Source organism: Indicator indicator, chromosome 24, assembly GCF_027791375.1.
Source record: "Indicator indicator isolate 239-I01 chromosome 24, UM_Iind_1.1, whole genome shotgun sequence".
NCBI classification, from domain to species: Eukaryota; Metazoa; Chordata; class Aves; order Piciformes; family Indicatoridae; genus Indicator; species Indicator indicator.
Window position 1 is genome coordinate 834,289 of NC_072033.1, and position 22,119 is coordinate 856,407.

Consider the following 22,119-nt stretch of genomic DNA (forward strand, 5'->3'; position numbering starts at 1 on the left):
TTTATTATTATTTTGTCTGTTTGTTTTCACTGGTCCATTTCTACAACAAATACATCATCAGCCTACTATATAATAAAATTATTTACATTTCCCAACAGGATAAGGGGGGGGGGGGGGAGGGGGGGCGGTTGGTTAGAAAACCCTCTGAGACTGCTATTCACATACAGTACTTAAACAGCACAATACATTAGTTTGCAATACCTAAAAACGACAACCCTGCAGTTTCTAATTTCTTCAGGGAGGAAAAAAAAAACAGAAGGAAAGTAGAAACAAAAGAAATTTACAAATTGGCTTCCCCTCCCCTGCCACTTCATACAAAGATATTAACCCCACAGGCTTCCCTCTGGAAATCCAGGAGGGTTTGAGAAGAACCTGGGGTGGTTTGTTTGGGTTTTTTTCTTAGCTGTTTATCTGGTTTTTTAGGAAAAAAACCCAACCCAAACCAAAACAACCCCAAAATCCTTTCCTGGGAACAGTACAATATTAAAATGACACTGTACAGAATTATTTAAAAAAAAAAAAACCAACAACAAAATAAAACCCAAAAAATAAATCACAGCTCAAAATTGCTAGTGGGCAATTCACACTCATTTACAAAGGTTCATGTTTCCATGCAGTAATTTACTTGGATTTTCTTCTTTTTGACTGCATTGCACTGGCACTCGTCTCTGAAATCAAGAGAAGAAAACAAGCGTGGATACGAGGGTCCCAGAGGTGCCACTGCCCTGCCCTGCCACTGCCAGCCTCACATCACAGCCCGGGGGGGCCTCTGCAGACCACAGCTCACACAGCTGGCCCCTACCCACGGAGGGCAGTGCCCCAGAGCTCCCCCAGCACCTCACCGGGAGCCTCACTGCTGCCGAGTGCTGAGCGCAGCTCCAGTCCTAAGGTCGCTGCCTCAGAAAGAAGTGGGGAACCTCCAGCTGTGCCTCAGTCTTAGCTCCCCACACCCCACAGCTTGCTCAGAGTGCCACAGGCAGGGGTCTCTGAAGCAGCAGTGCACCAGGCACACCCAAGTGTCATGGGGAAAAACCTCGGGAGGGTGTTTGGGAACCTCCACGAAAGGGAGGCCCTTAGGAAAGGAGGAGTCACCTCCGTGCAGGTGACAGACAAGCAGTTTACACAGATACCAAACATCCCCCAGCACTGCAGCAGAGCAACCAGAAGCACCTGCAGAACCTACCAGGAGAGCAGATGACAGTTCCAGTGCACTTACCAAGGCACTTAGCTTCCCTTCCCAACCAAAAGAAGCAAGGAATAAGGACTGAGGGTGTCTGCACCTTTAGAGTGTTTAAGATGTGAGCTGAAATGGTACCAGGGAGCTTTGGCTCCTCACAGTCTTTCCCAAGAGCTGACAGAGCTGGCTGGGTTTTAAGAGTCAAAAAGAGAAAAAAAAAACCAAACCCAAACAATTTCCAAGCCATTAAAAACCAGAAAAGCAGGAGGGGACAACTCTGCCAGCTGGCTGCCAGCTGCTGGGTTACAAAAACATCAGCCTTCCAAAGTGCAGCAAACTGGAAGCTCCAGGAAATGCTGAAAGAGCCCTTGGGGAGGTTCTCCAGAGTGTGAGCAGCCCAGCACAGAAGCAGCTTTCAGAGGGGGTTTCACACTTCAACAGGCACCACCTCCACTCACCAGAGCACCCTCCAAGCAGTGATGCTCCCTGGAAGCAGCTGGGCAGGCAGCAGCATCAGCTGTGCCCACCCCTGTGGCTGCTGATGTCCCAGTGTCAGGGACAATGAATGGGGCAGCAGGCAGCACCTGGCCCAGACCCCAGCCCCTTATGAGCATCACCTGCATCATCCTGGGAGCATCACCTGCCCCTTGTGAGCATCACCTGCTCCTTGTGAGCATCACCTGCATCATCCTGGGAGCACCACCAGCCCCTTGGGAGCATCACCTGCATCATCCTGGGAGCATCACCTGCCCCTTGTGAGCATCACCTGCTCCTTGTGAGCATCATCTGCTCCTTGTGAGCATCACCTGCATCATCCTGGGAGCACCACCAGCCCCTTGGGAGCATCACCTGCATCATCCTGGGAGCATCACCTGCCCCTTGTGAGCATCACCTGCATCATCCTGGGAGCATCACCTGCATCATCCTGGGAACACCACCAGCCCCTTGGGAGCATCACCTGCATCATCCTGGGAGCACCACCAGCCCCTTGGGAGCATCACCTGCTCCTCCCTGGCCTGTCTCTCCCCAAAGCACACCATGCAGGTATGGCTGAGGGCTGCCTTTTGCTGTGCTCTCTTATGGTTCTGTTGCCTCCTTCCTGATGCTCACCAAGGGAAGTCCCACACCAGCTGCTCAAAGTCTGCTTCTCTCTCCCTGCTCTAAGTTTTTCCTAACTGCCATTTTTGTAACAACCATCAGCAGCCCCTGTCTCTGAAGGTACCCTCCCCCAGCCCCTCCCTCTCTCTTGCAGGGTGGGGTGAGCTCCTCAGGACACAGCTCACACAGCTGTGGGTGTGCAGGAGGAGGCCAGGAGATACCAAACTTGCTTTTTTGAGCTCTGTTTCACTACCAGAAACACAGAACAGAGTAGGCACAAGCGGCAAACCTTGTTACACTTCTTCACCTACCTCACTAACCCTCCAGCCCCTCCTCTTCCACAGAAAGTCTTGGTTTGCTCCTTGCCTCTACACCTTGGAAGCAGGCAGCTGCAGGTGTGGAGACAGAAGGCCAGGGCACTGCCTGATGAGGTGGCCCTACATGTGCACCCCAACCCCTAGGAGCAGTTCTAAAAGCAGAGGTTTTACTTACAGAGGCCAAGGGCTACCAGAGTCAGTACAAGAGCCCTGCAGCAGCTTTGCAATGGTGCCAGGTTGCTGTACTTTCATGTTCCCACACCTTCAGAATTGAGGTGCCACTGGTTGTCATCTTTAGGTTTATTCCTTAGAACAGGTGGGGCAGGGCATAGGGTTCAGATCCCCCCCCAACTCAGGAAGGTATCACCAAATCCACTTTACACTGGCTTCACACTGGTCAAACTTCTCTTCACAACCATGACAGATAATTTATTGTGACAGTAACAGACTGAGGTCCTTCTGCACAACCCTGCCACGAGAAGTCAATTTAAGTCAATTCAGCAGCCACAGAAGTGCAGGACAGAGAGGTCTCTTGGTGCAATCTTTTGAGTCACTGCACAATTACCTTTAGCTAGAAGTCTTCTCTGAACCTCTTGAAGTGCAAATATTCTTACCAGCAAACTTTAGCATCTTCAGTATGGGAGCTGGTTGCGAATTCAGCTTCACCTCCTCTTACAATAATTTTAACTTAAAGCCTCTTTGTTCTGTATGTTTAACATATTGGTTGGATGTTGCCTCATGAAGGTCTCCTCTACCCTCTCACACCTTTTGTCCATCAGAACTTTTCTGACCCTTAGCCCAAAGGAGCTGGCAGTGAGTTTCAGAGCTCAGAGGGCAGGGAGGGATGTGCACTGCAGTGGTGAGCAGGTGGCACAGTGCTGCTCAGAGATTGTCACCTGGCTGGACATAAGGCACAGCAGCAGCTGCCACGCCCCAGGCAGTCTCTGTCACTTTAGGCTTTCCCACGCTCTGGCAAGGAGCAGCTGAGGCCCTGTGCTAGCACAGAGCACTCCACCACGCTGCAGGCTGCCATCCAGGCAGTGTTCTGAGCGTGGCTGAAGCACAGCATTTGGCTTGACAAGAGCTGCCTGTGCCCTTGGGAAGACTCAAGCATTGGTCTGGTGTCTTTCAAGCTTCAGGGAAAGGAACAAAAAAAAACCCCAAACCCAAAGTCACTTTTTAACTTGAGTACAGTCCTCATAATGGCCACACATTTCTGCCTTCAGCTAGGCCAGCTGGCTGCACACTGTGTTGGAGAGCACTGCAGGAAGCTTCCACATCTGAACAGTGGCAAATCCACCCGAGCTGGGCTGCCGGCACGGCGCTGGGCACCACTGGGCACCGCGGCACCACCGACCCGCGGCTATGGCGCCGGCACTAGGGTTAAGAGCACAGGAGCCTGACAAGCTGCAAAGCACAGCTGGGAGGCAGCTACTGAAAGGGTTACAGTGGGCAGGGCGTCAGTCCCTGCCCTCTCCAGGGAATGGCTGCTGTGCATTTTACCTTTTGCAGTGCTGGATGCAGACGCTGGCCTGGAGGACCTCTTGCGCTGTCCATTCTCTACAGTTTCCTGTGAAGTGGCAGAATCCTCTGTTCTTGAATTTCTTCTATTTGGAGTTTTAGACTTTTCACAACTCTCTTTTGTCTCATTACTAATAAAGTGGGACAAAACATTTCTGATGAAGTGTTAAGAAGAGTTATGGTTTTTCTATGCAACTCAGACAAGCTGGAGGAGGAGGAGGAGGAGGAGGAGGAGGAGGATGGACCAACACAGGTACCAGTTCCGGACTATTAGCACTGAAGACATGAAATGCTAGAGACACCAGAAGCTTTATCAGATGAAGAATGACCTGAGTAAGCCAGAGGAAAAGTCCATTTCTATCAAAAATGATCAGAGGATACAGAATTGAGAAGTCCTCAGAAAAAACAAAAGAGTATTTTCAACATTAGAAGCCCAAGAGATCAGATGCATGACAAAGTGTCTGCTCTGCTTTCCACAGGTGCCACCATTACTGAGCTCTAGGAAAAGCAAACAAGGGTCACATTAGAGGCTGCTACCAGGTGGGGAAGCACAGAGGTGAAGCTGCAGGAGGGAAGGAGGAGCTTTGCACTCAGCATGCCAGCTTCTGCTAAAAACACTCCAAGCAAGTTCTTCACACAGGAAAAAGCTGAAAGGTTTATGGAGAATTCCCTTCGAGCTTCAAGTTAAAAGATTAGTTTTTGTTTACTCTAATAGAAACCTTTTCTGCTCTTCAAAAAATCACTCATTTGAGGTAGGGTGCAAATCCCTGCTCCTTGTCACTGGGGCAGGAAGTGGAGTGCTCCTCTTTGGAATTCTAAAGGAGATTTTGGGATTATTTGTTAACTCCAAAATAATTTGGTAACTTCTCTTTGGTTTTCTCACTCCTCACCCTGTAAACTCATCCTGAGGCCTTGGGCATTTTCTCCTTACTGCCAGGCACCTTCTGAGCCCTAAGGAGTTTCTGGAGACTGGGCTAAACTCAGCCCCTGTGAATTCAAACCAAAGGGATTCAACAAATCACTCTGCAGATAATGGAAAAGGAAAAAAGAAATTCCTGCCCTTTGGGTAATAGCTGCAGGATTTTAGGGAAGGCTGCCTAAAAACAGACAGCACAGAGCTGTGTGTTCAGAGCTGTACCACAGGGGGAAACCCTGCTCTGAGGGCAAACAAATCCCTGCGGCTGAGATCTGAATCAAACCAGTTTGGACATGGAAGGAGAGAGAAATGTTCTCCAGCAAGGAAATACACAGCAGAAGCCAGGAGCAGGTGGATTGTCCCAGATACAAAAGAAATGCTGACAGCTGTTCGCCCTGAGGACAGTATCAGGGACAATCTATGAACTGAATCCCCTGAACAGGTCCCAGACTGGACTGCTGCTGAGTAGCTGGGGGAAAGAACAGCCTCCTGCTGCAGAGCACACCTGGAGGGAAGCAAGCAGGCACCACCAGCTGAACCCTGACAGACTCCAGTGACATTCCACAGCTTGGGCTGTCTCACAGCAGCATCACCTTTCTCAATGGGAATCAAGCTGGCCCATGAACAGCTCTTTGCAGTGCTCCTCTGAGGTCTGTCCTTGCTGCCATGTAACTGCAGGAGTCAAAGCTGCCTGCTCCCAGTATTGGCCACTGCCTGAGGACTTCCCTGCCCTTCTGGCCTTGCTCAGAAAGGCCTCAGTCCAGAAAAGGCCAAACAGAAATGCACTTGGGATGGTCTGAGGTGCTGACTGAGGCTGGAGAACAGCTGTGCAAGGCCACTTCATCTGGAGAATCCCCCCAGCTGCCCAGTGTGGCACCTTCAGCTTTATACAACAGTTTATACAACACTGCCCTGCAGTGACCTCACTGTGACACTGCAGTGTGCCACAGCCAGAGAGATCCCAATCCAAGGGAAGGAAGGGGACCATGGTTCAACATTCGGTTCCTGCTCTGAGGGACTGTGCTGCCTCACCTCCTCCCAGCAGAAGACACTGCCTCAGTGCCTGCTGAGCCACCAGGAGAGACCTGCACCTCTTGCCCTGGCTTAGGGCATCACTCCACTGACGAGGGCAGCATCAAAAACTTGCCAGCTGTGCCAGCAGCTAACCAAAAAAGCTTCTGAAGGTCTCTCACTAGGGCCACCTGGACTGAGTTTAAGAGTCTGGAGCATTCAGAGCCTCACAGAAACAGATTGTGGAGACCATATTGTAGTCTTATGAGAGAAGAGAGCCATTTGTAATTAATGACTGGGGCAAGATGAGGTTTCTACCTGGCTCTCCTGCTGCCTTTCAGCAAGCAAAGAGAAGGAATCTAGAGAAACAGTCAGGGAAGGCAGAACAACTTTGGAAAGACTTTCAGAAAACAAACAATTCCTGAGCTGCAGGGTTTGGGGAAGTAGCTTTGATTTGTTTTCAGGAAGGCTGGGGAGGGACTGTTCAGAAGGGGCTGTGGGGAGAGGACAAGGGGCAATGGTTTGAAACTGGAGCAGGGCAGGGTTAGGTTGGACATCAGGAGGAAGTTCTGCACAGTGAGGCTGGGGAGACACTGGGACAGGCTGCCCAGGGAGGTGGCAGAGGCTCCATCCCTGGAGACATTCAGGATCAGACTTGAGAGGCCCTGTGCAGCCTGCTCTAGCTGGAGGTGTCCCTGCTGCCTGCAGGGGGGTTGGACAAGATGCCCTTGGAGGGTCCCTTCCAACCCTATGCCATCTGTGACTGTGAATATCAAGGAGTTGGAACCATCAAGAGCCTTCCAGAATACGAAGGGACGAGAGCAAACACTGCCCAAAGCAGAGAGGCAGCCCTGGGGGGAAGTCACCTTCCACTCTGCATTCCAGCAAGGTTTGGAAGCACTCAGCCCAATTTCTTAGCAGGACAGGAAAGGTATGGACAAGAAAATGGAAAGGAGTAGAAGTTGTACAATTGAAGCAAAGAGAAAGGGACTTCCTCCCACAAAAGCTACATCTACTCTGAATCTACACAAACTATCTCCTTACCTTTGACCAGCAACTACTGGAGCATTTGTTTCAAGTTCTACAAGAGAAAAAGATAATTTTAAATCTGCTGTAGAGGTTCCCATCTGCTGACAAGGCACTGCCATCTCACATTGCTCTCATCATCAGGGGATCAGGGCTGAAGAAGAAACTTCTCTCAAAGCACAGCAAGCTACCACATCAAACCTGCAGAAGAAAACTGGAGAGAAACTTCCTGCCAAGGCCTCCAGTCCTCTGCCTCTTTTTTATTTCCATTTTAGTCAGGTGGATCACTTCTAGAACCTCCAGGTTGTATTGGTTTGAAACCTTAAAAACACCAATCTGGAGCTGTGATGCCTGTTGAGTTCTGCCTTAACCCAACCACCTCTCCCTGCAGTATTTTCTCCTGCAAAGGAAGACAATTTCCTGAAGCCCAATTACACTTCTACATCTCTTGGGAGATGGGGTGAAGGGAAGCCTGCCCTGCCTCCTTCCTCAGTCATTTTAGACACCCAGATCTGATTTGCTCCTGAGTCTTCCTCCACAACAAACAGCTCTGCTTCCACCATGGAGGATTTTTAATCTTTTTGCTGTCCATCTTTTAATTCTCCCCATATCCAGCAGGGATTTTCTAGAACTATCTGTTTAGTTATCCCCTCTTGTGAGAGCTGCTGGTTTAGGGCTCACCCCTCAAATGCACTGCTGGGTGTCACACTGCCTGTAGGTACTCACCCTGGAGCACCCTGGGGACAGTGGGGCACAAACTGGGCCTCTGCCCTGGAAGGCAATGCAGTACCCCAGGAGTACCCCAGGTTTGATGGAGTGTGCACAAGGAACAAAGGGGTGAAAAAAGAAAACAGCTGGAGGTAAACACCCCTCAGAGTGGCACTGCTGGAGCAATCTGACTCTGCTGGGGGAGTCTATACAAATGGCTTGGGAACAAAAGAGAAATGAGACTAAGCAACAGCAGGTAAGAGTCCCTTCTCTTCCTGCCCAAAATGGAGCAGGGATAGAATCCAACAGCAAAAATCAGTGATATCAGAGCTTCCCCCAGCAGGAACTGCCCAGTACAGCCACACTATGCAGCACTGGGGCAGGCAGGGGGAATCCACATCCCTAAGTGAAGATCAAGCAAAGCAGTTTCTGGCATTTTTTACTTTCTGAAAGCTCCAGGAGGAATCACATCAGAGATGGCAAAGTGATCGAGAGTGGCACTTGCCATGCAGAAGTCCATGTCTATCCCTTTTCCCTACTCACCTTGGAAATGAGTTTTTTAAAGCCCCATTGATGGTGCAACACCATTCTAACAGATGGCAACAACAAAAAGTCAGCTGCCAGGGCTCCATCCTTGAAACACTGCCAAGGGTGCATTAAAAGCTGAACAGAAAAAGAAGGATTTCAACTCTAAAATGCAGGTTCCCAGCATGGCTGTTGAAAATCTTTTTCAGAAGTATCCCAGGCAGGGGTCAAACTCCTGCTTGCTCTTAAGAGAGCTTCCCAACTGCACCACAGAACAGGACAGATCTAGTCCCCTCCAGCTTCTGCCTCAACATCTCAAAAGGGACTTGGTGATTTCTGCATCTTTTCCTTGATCCCATCCTGAACCTCCACAGCAAGGCCTTGGCCTCTCCTGCAGCACCGTGGCTCTAACAAAGCAAAGCGACCCCCAGAGCACAAATAAGGCTGAAAACCACCCCCAGCCCCCAAACCATTCCATGTGCATTCAAACAAACACATTTGCAGTGACAAACAAAGAGTTTAGTTTACCTATCTTCTGCTTTTCCAAAGTAAGATTTACCTGTTCTTTGAACAGTACTTTCTGATGGTGCAACTGAACTTTTTTTCTGTGTTAAATGTTGAGAGGATGCTGGAATAGAAGTGGAGGGGAGGGGAAAACAAGTATTATTTTCCAAGAGAGTCACAACAAATGTCTGTGTGCTGTGGGGCTGCTTTTACACCCTGCTGGACCTGCCAGCTTACTGCAGCTCTGCATTTGCAGATGCCATGGTTTTAGCACAGCCTCCACCTCCCCACCTCTAAAAACAAACAAACCAACAAAAAAGCTTTGGCAAATCTACCCCCCAGGCAAGCTCCCTCCAACGAGAGCAAGTGAGGGAATTCAGTCTCCTAAACCACCTTTGCAAAGCCAATAGTTCTTCACCAGGCTGAGAAAGCAGCCCTAGAAACTCCAGTGCTGTCTCTCTCCTTGCAACAGCTTGTGGGGAAGGCCAGCAGCTGTGTCCTGCTCTCTCTGGGGCAGAACCACAGAACCCATTTTCTCTGGGGGAAAGCTGCATTTCCCTGCAGCCTGCAGCAGGCTGTTTGGTGGGAACCCAGTTGATAAGACTCTATGTTTTCCTTCGTGGCCAGCCATGGAATGTGTGTCTCCATAGAGATCAAGGTCTGCAGCAGCTGCAGATAGCCAGGTGCTGAAGCAAGGAGGAGCAAAAGCCAGGGCAGCTGACCCAGAGTGGCCAACCAAAGGATTCCAAACATGCTCCATACAAATTGGGAAGTTTGCTGGGGACAGCCTCTTCTCCTCAATGGCTGCCATCCCTGAAGGGGCTCAGCCCTCATCCTGCTCCTGAGGCTGCCTCTGCTGTGTGCTGTGACCCTTCTGCTAGAGCTGTGGTGCTCACAGTGCTTGACATCCAGCACTCACTGCCACCAGCAGCAAGTGAGTACAGCTTTGGGTACTTTGCTAGTAGAGGGGGGTTGGTATTTTATTAAATCAGTTTGCAATCCCATTTTCTCCTCTGCTTTTCCCAATTCCCCTTCTAGGAGGTCAGGGGAGGGGAGCAGTTCTCATCCAAGTGAAGGTTAAGACGTGTGTGTGTGGATGTTGATGAGAAGCAATGGAAAGAGGATTTGGCCCCAGCACAAGAAGGACCTGGAACTGCTGGAGAGGACCCAGAGGAGGCCACAGAGATGATCAGAGGGCTGCAGAACCTCCCCGGTGGGGACAGACTGGGAGAGTTGGGGCTGTTCAGCCTGGAGAAGAGAAGGGTCCAGGGAGACCTCAGAGCAGCCTTCCAGGACCTGAAGGACTCCAGGAGAGCTGGGGAGGGACTTTGGACAAGGACTGGGAGTGCAAGGACGAGGGACAATGGCTTTGAGCTGGGAGAGGGGAGATTGAGAGTGGAGAGGAGGAAGAAATTGTTGAGAGTGAAGGTGGGGAGAGACTGGCACGGGTTGCCCAGGGAGGCTGTGGCTGTGCCCTCCCTGGAGGTGTTCAAGACCAGGCTGGATGAGGCCTTGAGCAAGCTGTGCTGGTGGGAGGTGAACCTGCCCATGGCAGGGGGTTGGAATTGGATGGCCTTGATGGTCCCTTCCAACCCAACCCTTTCTAGGATGCTATGCTATGACTCTGTCACAGGCACCTGCAGTATCCCTGCTGTGCTTACTGACACATCCACTGTTCCTCCCCACCTCTAACAGGTCCATGCAGTCACTGCTCTGTTACTTGCACCCACGGCCAATACTGCACACAAGCAGCAAATGCAGCTGCAATCAACCCCTGGAACATGACCCTGGGTGCAGTACAAGCCTGGGTGTCCCTCAGGTGCTACAGCCCAAAGGCAGCTGTCAGCCTTGGCTTCAGTGTCTACACTCCGGGGGTGCCCAGAGCCCCTAGGAAGCCGCCAAGAGCAGTGTGCTGTGTCCCCGCAGCAGAGCAGCTCCAGCCTTACCTGTGCTCTGGGGTGGCTCCTGCTGAGCTCCTGCTCGCTCCTCGGAAGCCATGGCCTGCTCGGCCAGGGCGCTGCCATGGCTGCTGCTGTTGGGGGCCGCGGGCTCGGGGGGCAGCGCGCAGGGCGCAGGGCTGCTGCCGGCTGCTGTGCCCGGGGACGCCACAGCAGGGGCAGCCGAGCTGCCAGGCCCAGAAGTGCTCTGTTTGGTCAGGCTGGGTGCCGGGGGGGGCACAGGTTTGCTATCGAGTTCTGCTGGCGCCTGCTCTGCTCCCAAGGGATTTGGGAGCGACGCCTCTGCCCCCAGCCCTTCCGCGTCTCCCTCGGCCGTGCTCTGCTCTTCCCCCTTCTCCAGGGAGCCTGTGACCTTCTTGCAGGCTTTGGTCAGCAGCAGCTGCCCGATCTTGTCTACTTTGCCCTTGCCTTTGCTGGAGGACACAGGGCTGCGCCTGTTGCCGGGGCCTGGGCTGCTGGTGAGGAGAGGAGAAACCACAGGTCCGGCCTGCACGGAGCACTGGTCACCGGAGCCACCCCCCGGAGGGGAAGGCTCCTCCAGGCTGAAGTCTTTGCCTTGCTGAGCAGGGAGTTGTGAAGGAAGGGTGGAAGGAGTCGCAGCAGCGGAAGGCATCTGAACGGCAGGTGCCAGGGGATTCAGAACCAGCGGCCTGCTGGTGGGGATGCTGGAAACTGGGCTGGGGGATGATGTGCTGGGAGGAGGGGGACCCGAGGAGAACTTTATGTTCTGTGGTAGGTGCAAAGGGCCAACGACGGCGACCGACTGAGGCATCAGGCTGGAGTTAGAGGTCATTGGGGCTGCCGGAATAGTACTTGACTGAGAGCCCTTCATCACCTGGATTATTGAGGAGGAGTTGATGAAGACAGGGGTGATGAACTGGGGCCGGGCACTGGCCTGGCCTGCTGCTGACTGTCCCTCGGACACCATCACTTTGCTCCCCACATTGGGCATCGTCACCACAGTGGACACCAGCGCAGGCTGCAAGTGAGATGCCAGCGGTGCTGACGTGTTAGCAGCAGACGTAATAGGGTTTGACGTGACAAAAACTGTGATCTGGTTGGGGGGTAAAGGCCCTGAAATAGAAGAAGAGCTGACAGGCCTCTGCATGACTGGAGGAGCACTCTGTGCCACGCTGGAGTTCGCTTCCCCCAGCTCCTGCTGCCCTGGGTTTGAACAGGGCTCACTGCTCTGAGGCAAGCTAAGTGCATTCGATGGCTCTTTGCTGGAAGAGGACTCTTGCAGTGGGGGAATGACAGCTACCTTCTTCAGCTCCTCACTTGTGGTGACTATCGGGGCCATTTCCAGACCAGCCAGCCCAGCTGGCTTTATGGTTACGTTAGGAGCTCCAGAATTATCCAGAAGCTGGCTTAGAGAAGTTGGTGCCTCCCTCATAGCTGGAGACACCATGGGTTTACTTTCCTCCAAGACAGGAAGCTTACTGCTGTCCAAGGCTTGCCCATCTTTCTTTGCCTGTTCTTCTGAAGCCAACATTTTCACCTCAGGAGCAGGGATACCTTTCAGTTCAACACTGGGCTGGTCCTTGGTGCCTGGGACACCTGGTGTGCTCTGGCTCTCCGTATCCTGGGGCACACTGAGGCTCTCTTTACTGTCCTCAGGAATGCCACTCACAGCAGGCACAGGAACTGCAGGGCTCTGATTACTCAGCACACTGTTGTTCTGGAAGCTGGTAGTTAGGGGTGTTGGCAGAGAGGGCCCAGCCATCATATTCCTCTGCAATTCTATGTTCTGCAAGAGGGAGGGATTCTGCTGAGGCGGCAAGGACAGCTTAGCTGCTTTGGAATTCTGTCTGCCAGGGCTTGGTGTAGTTTTCCTGCTGGATCCAGGACTAGACCTTCGACTGTTGCTTGGGCTTGCTCTCTTGGTTCCTCCAGCACTGGGCTGTTTCCCTGCACTCATGGCCATGCCTTCTGCCTTGTGTGACTGTGGGGCAGCAAAGCTGGACTGGCTGTTCATGGTCAGATTGGATGGGGCTTGGCCAATGGCCTTCAGAGTGGTGGGGTTGAGACCCTGCTGGTCAAAGCCTCTGTTGAGGTTAGGCCTGGGAGGTAAAGGGATATTGATCTGGGGAGGGAAGAGCCCAGCTATGGAAGCATTCAGTCTCTCTGGGGACAAGCTAATCTCTGATGGTTCGGTGCTAGGGGGACGGTTGTTAGGAGTCTGAGGGTAGTATGGCCTTGGGCTTGCTCTGTTTGGGGTTTTGGGCCTTGAAGTCTGTGATGGGGTGGCAACATTGGGGAAATGGTGTGTGAGAGCACTGGGCAGGGAGTTAGACTGCTGCTGGGGACTGGCACTTGGGGCAGCTGAAAGCGGGGATGGTCCAGGTTTGGGTCCCGTCATCATTAACTGGTTCTGTGAGACTACTAAATGAGATGGCAGAGTACCCTGAGCTCCTGAGGCTGGGGGGCCTTCAGCCCCACCTCCTTCTGGGAGGGAGGGTATTGAGGAGACCTCTCCGTGGGGTGAGCTGGAAGGGTTCTGAACGCTATCTGGATAAACCATTTTTCTTGCACTGTTTCCCAGAGGAGGGTTGCCTGGCAAGGAAAGCCTCTGCTTGTCAGGAGATGGAGGCACCGGCCCAGGGCCCTGGAGGTTAACCATCACGGTGCCGCCCTGCTGCATTGGCATTCGCTGAGTGTCTGGAGCCAGAGGCACTCTGGGTGGGTGAACTCCTGGTGGTACAGGAAGTCTGACTGACTTGGGGTCCTGCTGCATCATCAGCATCATCATCATCTGCTGCTGCTGCTGCGGTGTTTGCGGTGCCTGGGGTTGCTGTGGCGCTGGCTGTGGCTGCTGCTGCGGCTGTGCCTGCTGCGCGTGTGGCAGGAGTTGAGGTGGCATCTGCTGAAGTGGTCTCTGCTCCACCGGCTGAGATGGGTAACCTAAGAGGACAAGATGATGCATTCACCAACACCAGACAAAGGGCAGAGACAGCAGCACTTCTGTCACCAGCAGGAGCAGGCAGAAGGTCCAGCCAGAAGCCACAGCCCCATGAACACCGCTGGCTGTACAAAGGAGGACAAAGATTTTACCTCCTCATGACAAATCCTTTTGCTTTGCTCTCTGAACGACTGGCATAGCACTGAGCTGGGGCCCTCACTGGATCCTGCCAGTGCCTATTACTCCAGATTGATGCCACCTGAGAAGCCTCTGCAGCTGCACTGAGCTGGGGCCCTCAGTGGATGCTACCACTCCCTATTACTCCAGATTGGTGCCACCTGAGAAGGCTCTGCAGCTGCCTAGGGGTTTGCAGATGCAGAGTTGGATTTTTGCTAATTAAAACTCCTCAAAATAAACTTCAGGGTTTGCCAGGCCCTGTGGGACACCGGTTGGTGCCCCTGGCACAGGTCTGACGTTGCCTAGTGCACAAAGCAGAATCTGCCATGTACTGCCTGACCAGAAGCAGTGCCAAGAGCCACTCATGTAGCTTATGATGCAAATCCTCCCTATGTGCTAAGGAAAATTCCAGCTGCAAGCTTTGTTTCTTAATTTTGACCAGTCAGGGAGTGGTTAATGCTCAGTCAGTGAAGCATCAGTCTGTGCTACCACCAGAAGTACTGAACTTTGGATCAGCTGTGGTATTGCTGAAGAACTCTGCAGAATGGCACAGTGGCCACCTCTTCACTTTGAGTCACTTCAAGAAACACTTAAACAATGGTAGCAGTTAGCTGCTAGGAGGTAAGAAGGTTTAGACTTTCCTGTGTGGCAGCACAACTGAAATGGAACTGTCACAATCATCAGCTAAAAGCTCTCCTGGAGTGATAACATTCAGATAAATCCACAGAAAAAAATCTTACTACCTGGTGGCCTGCTGGCAAAATCTGGCAGCTTGGGGCCTCCATTATCCAAGTTCATGCCTTGCTCTCCAGACATGGATGACTGATCACTCTCCTCCAGGCCAGCAGGATGTGCTTCTGCAGAACTGAAAGAGAACCACAGAGTTAAGCCCCAGCCCTCACAGCAGTGTTTGACTGCTCCTCCAGAACTAAGCCCTCAAGTGGTGAAGTCCCAGCCCTTGTCACAGCCCTGCCAGAACTCACCACGGGCTCTGCCCTAACAGAACAACCCAGCAGAGCCCAGAGCTGACACAGGGTGCCTTCAACACCACCCAAAAGGAAGTAAGTGACATGGTGTTCTGCTGAGCTTCCACACTTCTCCCCTTTCTTTCCAACTTCAGCCTGAGTTTTACAACTGTGAGAATGCCAATGGCTAGTCCACAGGATGGAGATGTCTTTAACTGAGCAGGCTTTCCTCTCACACTGCTGGGACACCTGCAGAGATGAGTAGCATGAGGAGATGCAGAGGAGTTGCCTTGTGTGGTAGCACCATTTCTGCCAGTGTTGAAGTGAATAGCTCTAAGTGTCAGAGAACTCTGTGAGCATCAGAGCAAAAATGCACAGACAGAAGTCCCTGACCAGACTGCAGACCCTGGTAGGATACTGAGGCTCCAGAAGTGATCATAGAATGGTTTGGGTTGGAAGGGACCTTAAAGATCATCCAGTTCTAACCTCCTGCCCTGGGCAGGGACACCTCCCACCAGCCCAGGTTGCTCAAAGCCTCATTCAGCCTGACCTCAGAACACTTCCAGGGATGGGGCATCCACAACCTCCCTGGGCAACCTGTTCCAGCATCTCTCACCACCCTCACTCTAAAGAATTTCTTCCTTCTATCTAATCTAACTCTCTTTCAGTTTTAAGCCATTACTCCTCACCCTATCACTACACTCCCTGCTGAAAAGTCCTTCCCTCATCTCTCCTGGAGCTCCCTCAGGTACTGGAAGGCAACTCCAAGTCTCCCTGGAGCCTTCTCTTCTCCAAGCTGACCAACCCAAACTCTCTCAGCCTGGCTCACAGCAGAGAGTTTCCAGCCCTCCCAGCATTGCTGTGACCTCCAAAAGGTCCCTGTCTGTGCTGAGGACTCCAGAGCTGTTGCCCCAGCACTGCAGGGGGGTCTCAGCAGAGCAGAGTAGGGGAACAGTGATCCCCTGCCTTGACCTGCTGGCCAGGCTGCCTCTGATGCCACCCAGGACAGGGCTGGCTCTCAGGGCTCAGTGCCCATCGCTGGGTCATATTCATCCATCAGTACCCACAAGTCCTTCTCCAGGGGTATTTGATGCTCCAGGAGACTCTGGAGGACAACTAAACCTTGTTCAGATTCAATGCCCAATACTTCCACTGCATCAGGACACCTTTTGCAGCCATAGAAAACTCCAAGTTTCTACAGATACAGAGGATGGGAGATGAAGAGGGAAGAAGAGCAAAAGGCTTTAACAGCTTCATGAACATATGAAGGCTGTAGGGAGGTCTATGTATGAAAAGCTCCAAGATTACAGACATCAGAAGAAGGCCAGTGCTAACAAAGTGAGGCAGAATCACTCAGAAATGCCAAGGACAAAAGGAGTTTTCACGAAAACAAGAATTTGAAGTAGCTAAAGGTGGAGAGCTGCTGCTTATTTCATTTCACTTGAGAGCAACAGCTTCTGCCAGCTGCTACGGAGAGACCCAGGCCTGAAAATGCAGCATGGAAATTGGAAGTCCCTGCACATCCACAGGGAAAAGCTAGAGAGAAACCAAGAGAGAAGAAAGGTAAGAAATGGGGCAGCCACAGAACTGTTTCAAGCAGGCAGCTATGGCCAAGGCAAGGAGCTGCACTTCAACCTTCTGTCTGAATCCAGCACAATCTCAACTGTTGTGGGGCTGCTGTTGGAGGCTTCCAGGCCTCCAGCAAGACATTTGATGGACACTGGTAGAATGCACACAGCTGCCCCACAAGCCTTGTACTAGGAACAGAAGTGCTGGCAGGCAGATCACTGCTGCTGTGGCCTCTGATGTAGCGGTGCCAGCGAGGTGAAAAGCAGGAAATACAACCTTCCATTTGGAATTGTGCCATCCATTATCAGCTTGCTCTTGCTGGAGGTGTCCCTGCTCACTGCAAGGGGGTTGGACAAGATATCTCTGAGGATCTTTACCATGGCAGGAGATTAAAAATGCTACAGTTACTTAAAGATGAAACAAAAGCTGCTGCAGAGCATTGCTGCACAAAGAGCTTTACCCCAGCAAGCAGTGGTGCTGCAGCATGGATCCTCACACAGCACCTCCTGCCAGCTGGCTGCAAGGGAGCAGGATGCACACAGCCTGCAGAGCAGACACCAGTGCTGGCTGCTAGCAAAGCACAGCAACTACTGCAGGAAAGGCTGCTCCTGTGATTGCTGCAAAATTCAAACACAGCTGGAATCTGGAGAGCAGCTGAAAGTCACTGGGCACAAGCAGCAACCCCCCACCAAACCCCCCAGATTCTGAGTACAAGTCACAAGCAAGATGAGAAGTGAGTGTGAGAGGGACAAGGTCCACATTTGTTATTCTTTCCTATTGCTCCACCAGTTGTCTTCTCAAGCACAACCTTCAGGTCCAAAATCTCTCACCAGAGTGGAGAGAGAACTCCAGAGAAAAACAACAATCCAAACAGGCCCCCCAAAAACCTCAAACTCCAGAAGGGCTGCAGGTGCTTAAGCAAGCTGTGCAAAGCCAGAACTGCAGCAGAGCAGCCAGCAGAAGCAGCCCTGCTGACAGCTTCCCAGAGTGCATCAAGATGGAAGGGAACCTCCAAGGGCATCTTGCCCAACCCCCCTGCAGGCAGCAGGGACACCTCCAGCCAGAGCAGGCTGTGCAGGGACACACCAAGGCTGCTCTTGAATGTCTCCAGGGATGGAGCCTCTGCCACATCCCTGAGCAGCCTGTCCCAGTGTCTCCCCACCCCCACTGAGCAGAACTTCCTCCTGATGTCCAACCTAACTCTGCCCTGCTCCAGTGTCAAACCACTGCTCTGCTACAATGCTCTGCAACAACTTCCATCCAGAGCAAGGCTCTTGCCCTCTGACACTGAGTTTCATTTCCCAGGTGCACAGGGGGACTGTCACCTCTGAGAAAAACTTCTCTGTCCTGCAGTGCTGCTCTCCACCTGCACATCACACTTGAGGCTGGGAACTGCAAACCTGATGCCATCAGGTTGGTGCTCAGTGTCCTCTTTCTGCTCTTCCAGTCCACGTGGTGTGTGTGGTCTGTGCAGAGGGGAACATCAAACAACCGTTTGCTTGTGCATGGATTTAACAGCATCGTCTGAGCTGTTCCAGCCACAATCACACTGAATCCAGCAGCTTTTTCCTCAGCTGGCAGCCCACTACCTGCAGCCTTCAGGTTCATAAAACAGACACCAGCACCACTCCTAAACAATCCCAAATACCTTGGTTTGCATTCCAGTGCTGAGGTGCTCATGGAAGTGAACTTTTACAGCTCTTCTAGACTCAGCTGAACAAAGCCTTTCACCAATCCCTTACCCTAGGTACAGTCCAGTATGGCTCAGCCTACAAACCATCACTAATGGCACTTCTGGTACCCTGTTCTTGCATCTCAGGGACGATTTCTAAGACCAAACCCAAAGCAGAATAATTTGTAGTGTGTTTATCAAATCAGCTGCATTTACACACAAGGTTTGCTGCTCTGGATGTTAAAATTTCTGAATCACAGAACCATTCAGGTTGGAAAAGACTCCTGGGATCACCAAGTCCAAACCCTGACCCTGCTCTGCAAGGGTCACCCCTAAACCATAGCCCCAGGCACCACATCCAAACCACCTTCAAACACCTCCAGGCTTGGGGACTCCACCACCTCCCTGGGCAGCCTGTGCCAGTGTCTGACCACTCCTGATGTGAAATAATTTTTCTCAATTTCCAGTCTAAGCCTCCCCTGCTGCAGCTTGAGGCCATTCCTTCTTGTTCTATCACTAATTACCTGTGAGAAGAGACCAGCACCAACCTCTGCACAACCTCCTTTCAGGGAGCTGTAGAGAGTGATGAAGTCTCCCCTCAGCCTCCTCTTCTCCAAACTAACCATCCCCAGCTCTTTCAGTTGCTCTTCACCAGATTTATTTTCCAAGAAAGAATGACAGAGAAGAAGCCCAGATGAAAATTCTCCTCTTTGCTTTGGACACAAGAAAGTGACTGAAATGAAATTTCCAAGAATCAGCAGCTCCAAGGCAGGAAAATGCTGAGCTTGCCTAACCATGCTAGGGAGGCAGGAAGTGCTCTCACCCTCTGTTTGCTGCAGAGTGAGCCCCAAAACATAAGCATAGCTCTGTCCTCAGTGCTCCTGCAAGGATAAAGTAGTTCATGGATAGCCCATTAAGAAACAAAATGCTAACCCTTGTCAGGTGTCCAAGCAGCAGCCTGCAGGGAGCAATGGCAAAAGAATCACAGAATGGTCTGGGTTGGAAGGGACCTCCAAAGGTCATCCAGTCCAACCCCCTCTGCATGCAGCAGGGGCAGCCTCAACTAGATCAGGATGCCCAGAGCAAAGAGGATGTTTACTGAAGGCTGAAGTGACAGAGCAAGCACAAAGTGCTGTGTCCCTTAGTTAAGTACCAACAGCTGCTTAAAAGCCTCATTTAAGAGCTAGGAATCCTCTGAGTTGTCATAACTCAATGGGAAAAAAAAAACCCACAACAAAACAACTCTAATTAAGGCTTCTTTGATTGTGAACACTTTGTACCAAGTAAATCTGTCTCCTGTGGCTTTATAAGCTCAGAGGAGAGCTTTCTATAGGCATTTATTGCTATTCCCAGGCCACACTGAAGCTGGGAACAGTGCTCTGATCCTCTGGAAGAGTGCTGAAAACAAAATGCTTTTAAGCATGAGCAGCTTTTCTTTGCAGAGCAGAGTGCCAGCTTGGCTGCTCCCTCCCAGTGCTTTGGCATCCCCATGGCACCACAGCTCACTTCAGGAGGGGCTGCTATCACTTTATTCAATCTGTTTCCAATGGATGCATTTTATTTTGCACACATAGCACCAGATCTCACCTACAAGGCCATTTCTGTCTTGGGTTTGGGGCACCCCCCCCCAGCTTTCTATGAAGGATACAGAGGAGTAACAGCAACAGGAGTTTTACATGGCTGACTGCTGTAACCCCCAGCAATGCTCACACTAAGTGCTGGTGGGCAGTGGCCATGCTACAGGAATGCTCTGGATACAAAGGGAAAGGAAGGTTTTGTTCTTGCTTGAAAGACAGCTTGGAATGGCAGGGAAACAGCTGCCTGCTGGTTATCTGAGACTCTCTGCAGCATCTCCTGTATCAGAAGCAGGAGGATGCCCCTCATGCTGCTGTGCTTCTACTGTTCTGCACCACTACCCTGTGCAATACACTGCTCCAAGCCACTCTGACCAAGCTACCTACACTTGGAATTTCTGCAATGGCAACAAGAAGAGACCTGCATGGCCTCCTACAGCTCCCTTCCATGCAGCCAAGGGCTGTCCATGCCAGAAGGCTCAGCACAGCGCCACCTACAGCCTTCTGCACCGGCCCTGCCCCAGCAGCAGCCCTGCAGCAGATGGGTGATGGCCATGCTGGGCACAGAGGAGCCCTGCTCTGTGTTTCAGAAGCTGAGAAGGCACAATGACCTAGGCACTGCCAGAGAGGAGTTGGCATCTCCCCTGGGGTCCCCCCCTCACCCCGAAGCTTTGGGCTGGCCACATGCTGGCCACTGGGTTGTGGCTGAGCTCCTGGTGCCAGCCTTTGCCAGCTGGCCATGCTGGGGCTTGCTCTGAAGTGCCAGGGCCTGTTCTGCAGCGGTGCTGAGCTGCCAACCACAGGAGCCTGCTGAAAGACTTCTCTGGAGGCCTATGAACTGAGCAGGCTTTGCTCTGCCCTTGCTGTGCAGCACTTCTGCACCTGCAGAATCACTGAACAGGTTGGGTCTAAAGGGGCCTTTGAAGGGCCTTGCAGGAAGCAGGGACAGCCCCAATCAGACCAGGCTCAGACTGCAGATCCTGATTTCCTATCTTCCAGCATCTCACTGGTCAACACTTCTCCAATCCAACTCACATGAGATTTCCATGTCTCTGGTCTAAAACTGTTCCCATCACCTGGAGGTCCCCAAGGACCAAAGTCAGCATTCCCAAGCTGCTCCTTTTCTTGACAGCTCATTTCCAAGTAGCTTTGTCAACCAGGAGCAGCCCTCCTGTTCACAACCCCATGATGCACCAGCCCTGAGCAGGACAGTGGTTTTGAAGAGCTGAAGCAGCAACTGGTAGCTGGAACAAGGCCTCTTTAATCTACAAAATCTGAAGTGAAAATGATTGGTAAAACGGTTTTATTACTTCCCCGAGAGGAGGTGATTATAGAGAACCTGAAAGCAAAGGCTGCTATGTTGCCTGAATGCTTTGGATTTTAACCCAAAATGCTCAGGCTCCAATGAAAAACCATTTTAGCCAGAAGGAAGCTTTTGTCCATTTTTCTTTTCAACCCTTTTCATTACTTGTAGTAAATATTTGCACCTCAGGAAAAAAACACCCCTGAGAGCCTCCTGTGTTTTATTCTACTTAAGCCCCAAAAGACTTTGCTAGAGATGATGCAAGGAATTTCAGTCTATGACTGAAATGCCCACGAGGAAATGGATCCAGCTGCAGAAAGGGATCTTGACACTGTGCAGAAAAGGCAGGCTGGGGCTGGGCAGTGAATAGCCAAAGGGAAATAAAATACTGAATGGCTGCTTAGTGCTGGGCTTAGTGCTGGGGCTGCCACCCACCCTCTGCACTGAGCTGGACACTGGCTCTGGAAAATGCAGCTGAAAGACTTCAATTAAAGACTTCAGGGTCAACAAGGATGAGTGCAGAGTCCTGCACCTGGACAGGAAGAATAAACTGCAGCAGGACAGGTTGGGAGGGGATCTGCTGAAGAGCAGCCCCAAGGAGAAGGAGCTGGGAGTGCTGGTGGGCAGCAAGTTCTACATGGGACAGAAATGTGCCCTGGGGGCCAAGAAGGCCAATGGGGTCCTGGGGGGCATTCAGAGGAGTGTGGCCAGCAGGTCAAGGGAGGTTCTCCTTCCCCTCTACTCTGCCCTGGTGAGGTCCCACCTGAAATACTGCATCCCGGTCTAGACTCCCCAGTTCAGGAGGGACAGGGATCTGCTGGAGAGAGTCCAAGGGAGGGCTACAAGGATGCTGAAGGGCCTGGAGCACTGCCTGGGGTGGAGAGGCTGAGAGCCCTGGGGCTGTACAGTCTGGAGAGGAGAAGGCTGAGAGGGATCTGATCAATGTCTATCAATAGCTGAGGGCTGGGGGTCAGGAAGGAAGGGACAGGGACAGGCTCTGCTCAGCTGCACCCTGGGATAGGACCAGGAGCAATGGATGGAAACTGCAGCACAGGAGGTTCCAGCTCAACATGAGGAGGAACTTCTGCACTGTGAGGGTGACAGAGCCCTGGAGCAGGCTGCCCAGAGAGGTTGTGGAGTCTCCTTCTGTGGAGCCTTTGCAGCCCTGTCTGGATGTGTTCCTGTGTGACCTGTGCTGC

The 22,119-nt window shown here is 51.9% G+C and overlaps 1 protein-coding gene across 1 annotated transcript in view; it reads right to left on the minus strand.

Moving 5' to 3' along the window:
- Positions 1–254: 254 nt before the first annotated feature.
- Positions 255–22,119, minus strand: part of NCOA6 (nuclear receptor coactivator 6) — a 46,063-nt gene continuing 24,198 nt past the window's right edge. Inside the window, exons 9-15 of the mRNA XM_054392144.1 lie at positions 21,789–21,805; positions 14,581–14,691; positions 10,750–13,662; positions 8,859–8,927; positions 7,085–7,121; positions 4,096–4,244; positions 255–668 (exon numbers count right to left, since the gene is read on the minus strand). Coding sequence (XP_054248119.1) covers positions 622–668; positions 4,096–4,244; positions 7,085–7,121; positions 8,859–8,927; positions 10,750–13,662; positions 14,581–14,691; positions 21,789–21,805 — 3,343 coding nt within the window. The 3' untranslated portion in view covers positions 255–621. The remainder of the gene's footprint in view (positions 669–4,095; positions 4,245–7,084; positions 7,122–8,858; positions 8,928–10,749; positions 13,663–14,580; positions 14,692–21,788; positions 21,806–22,119) is intronic.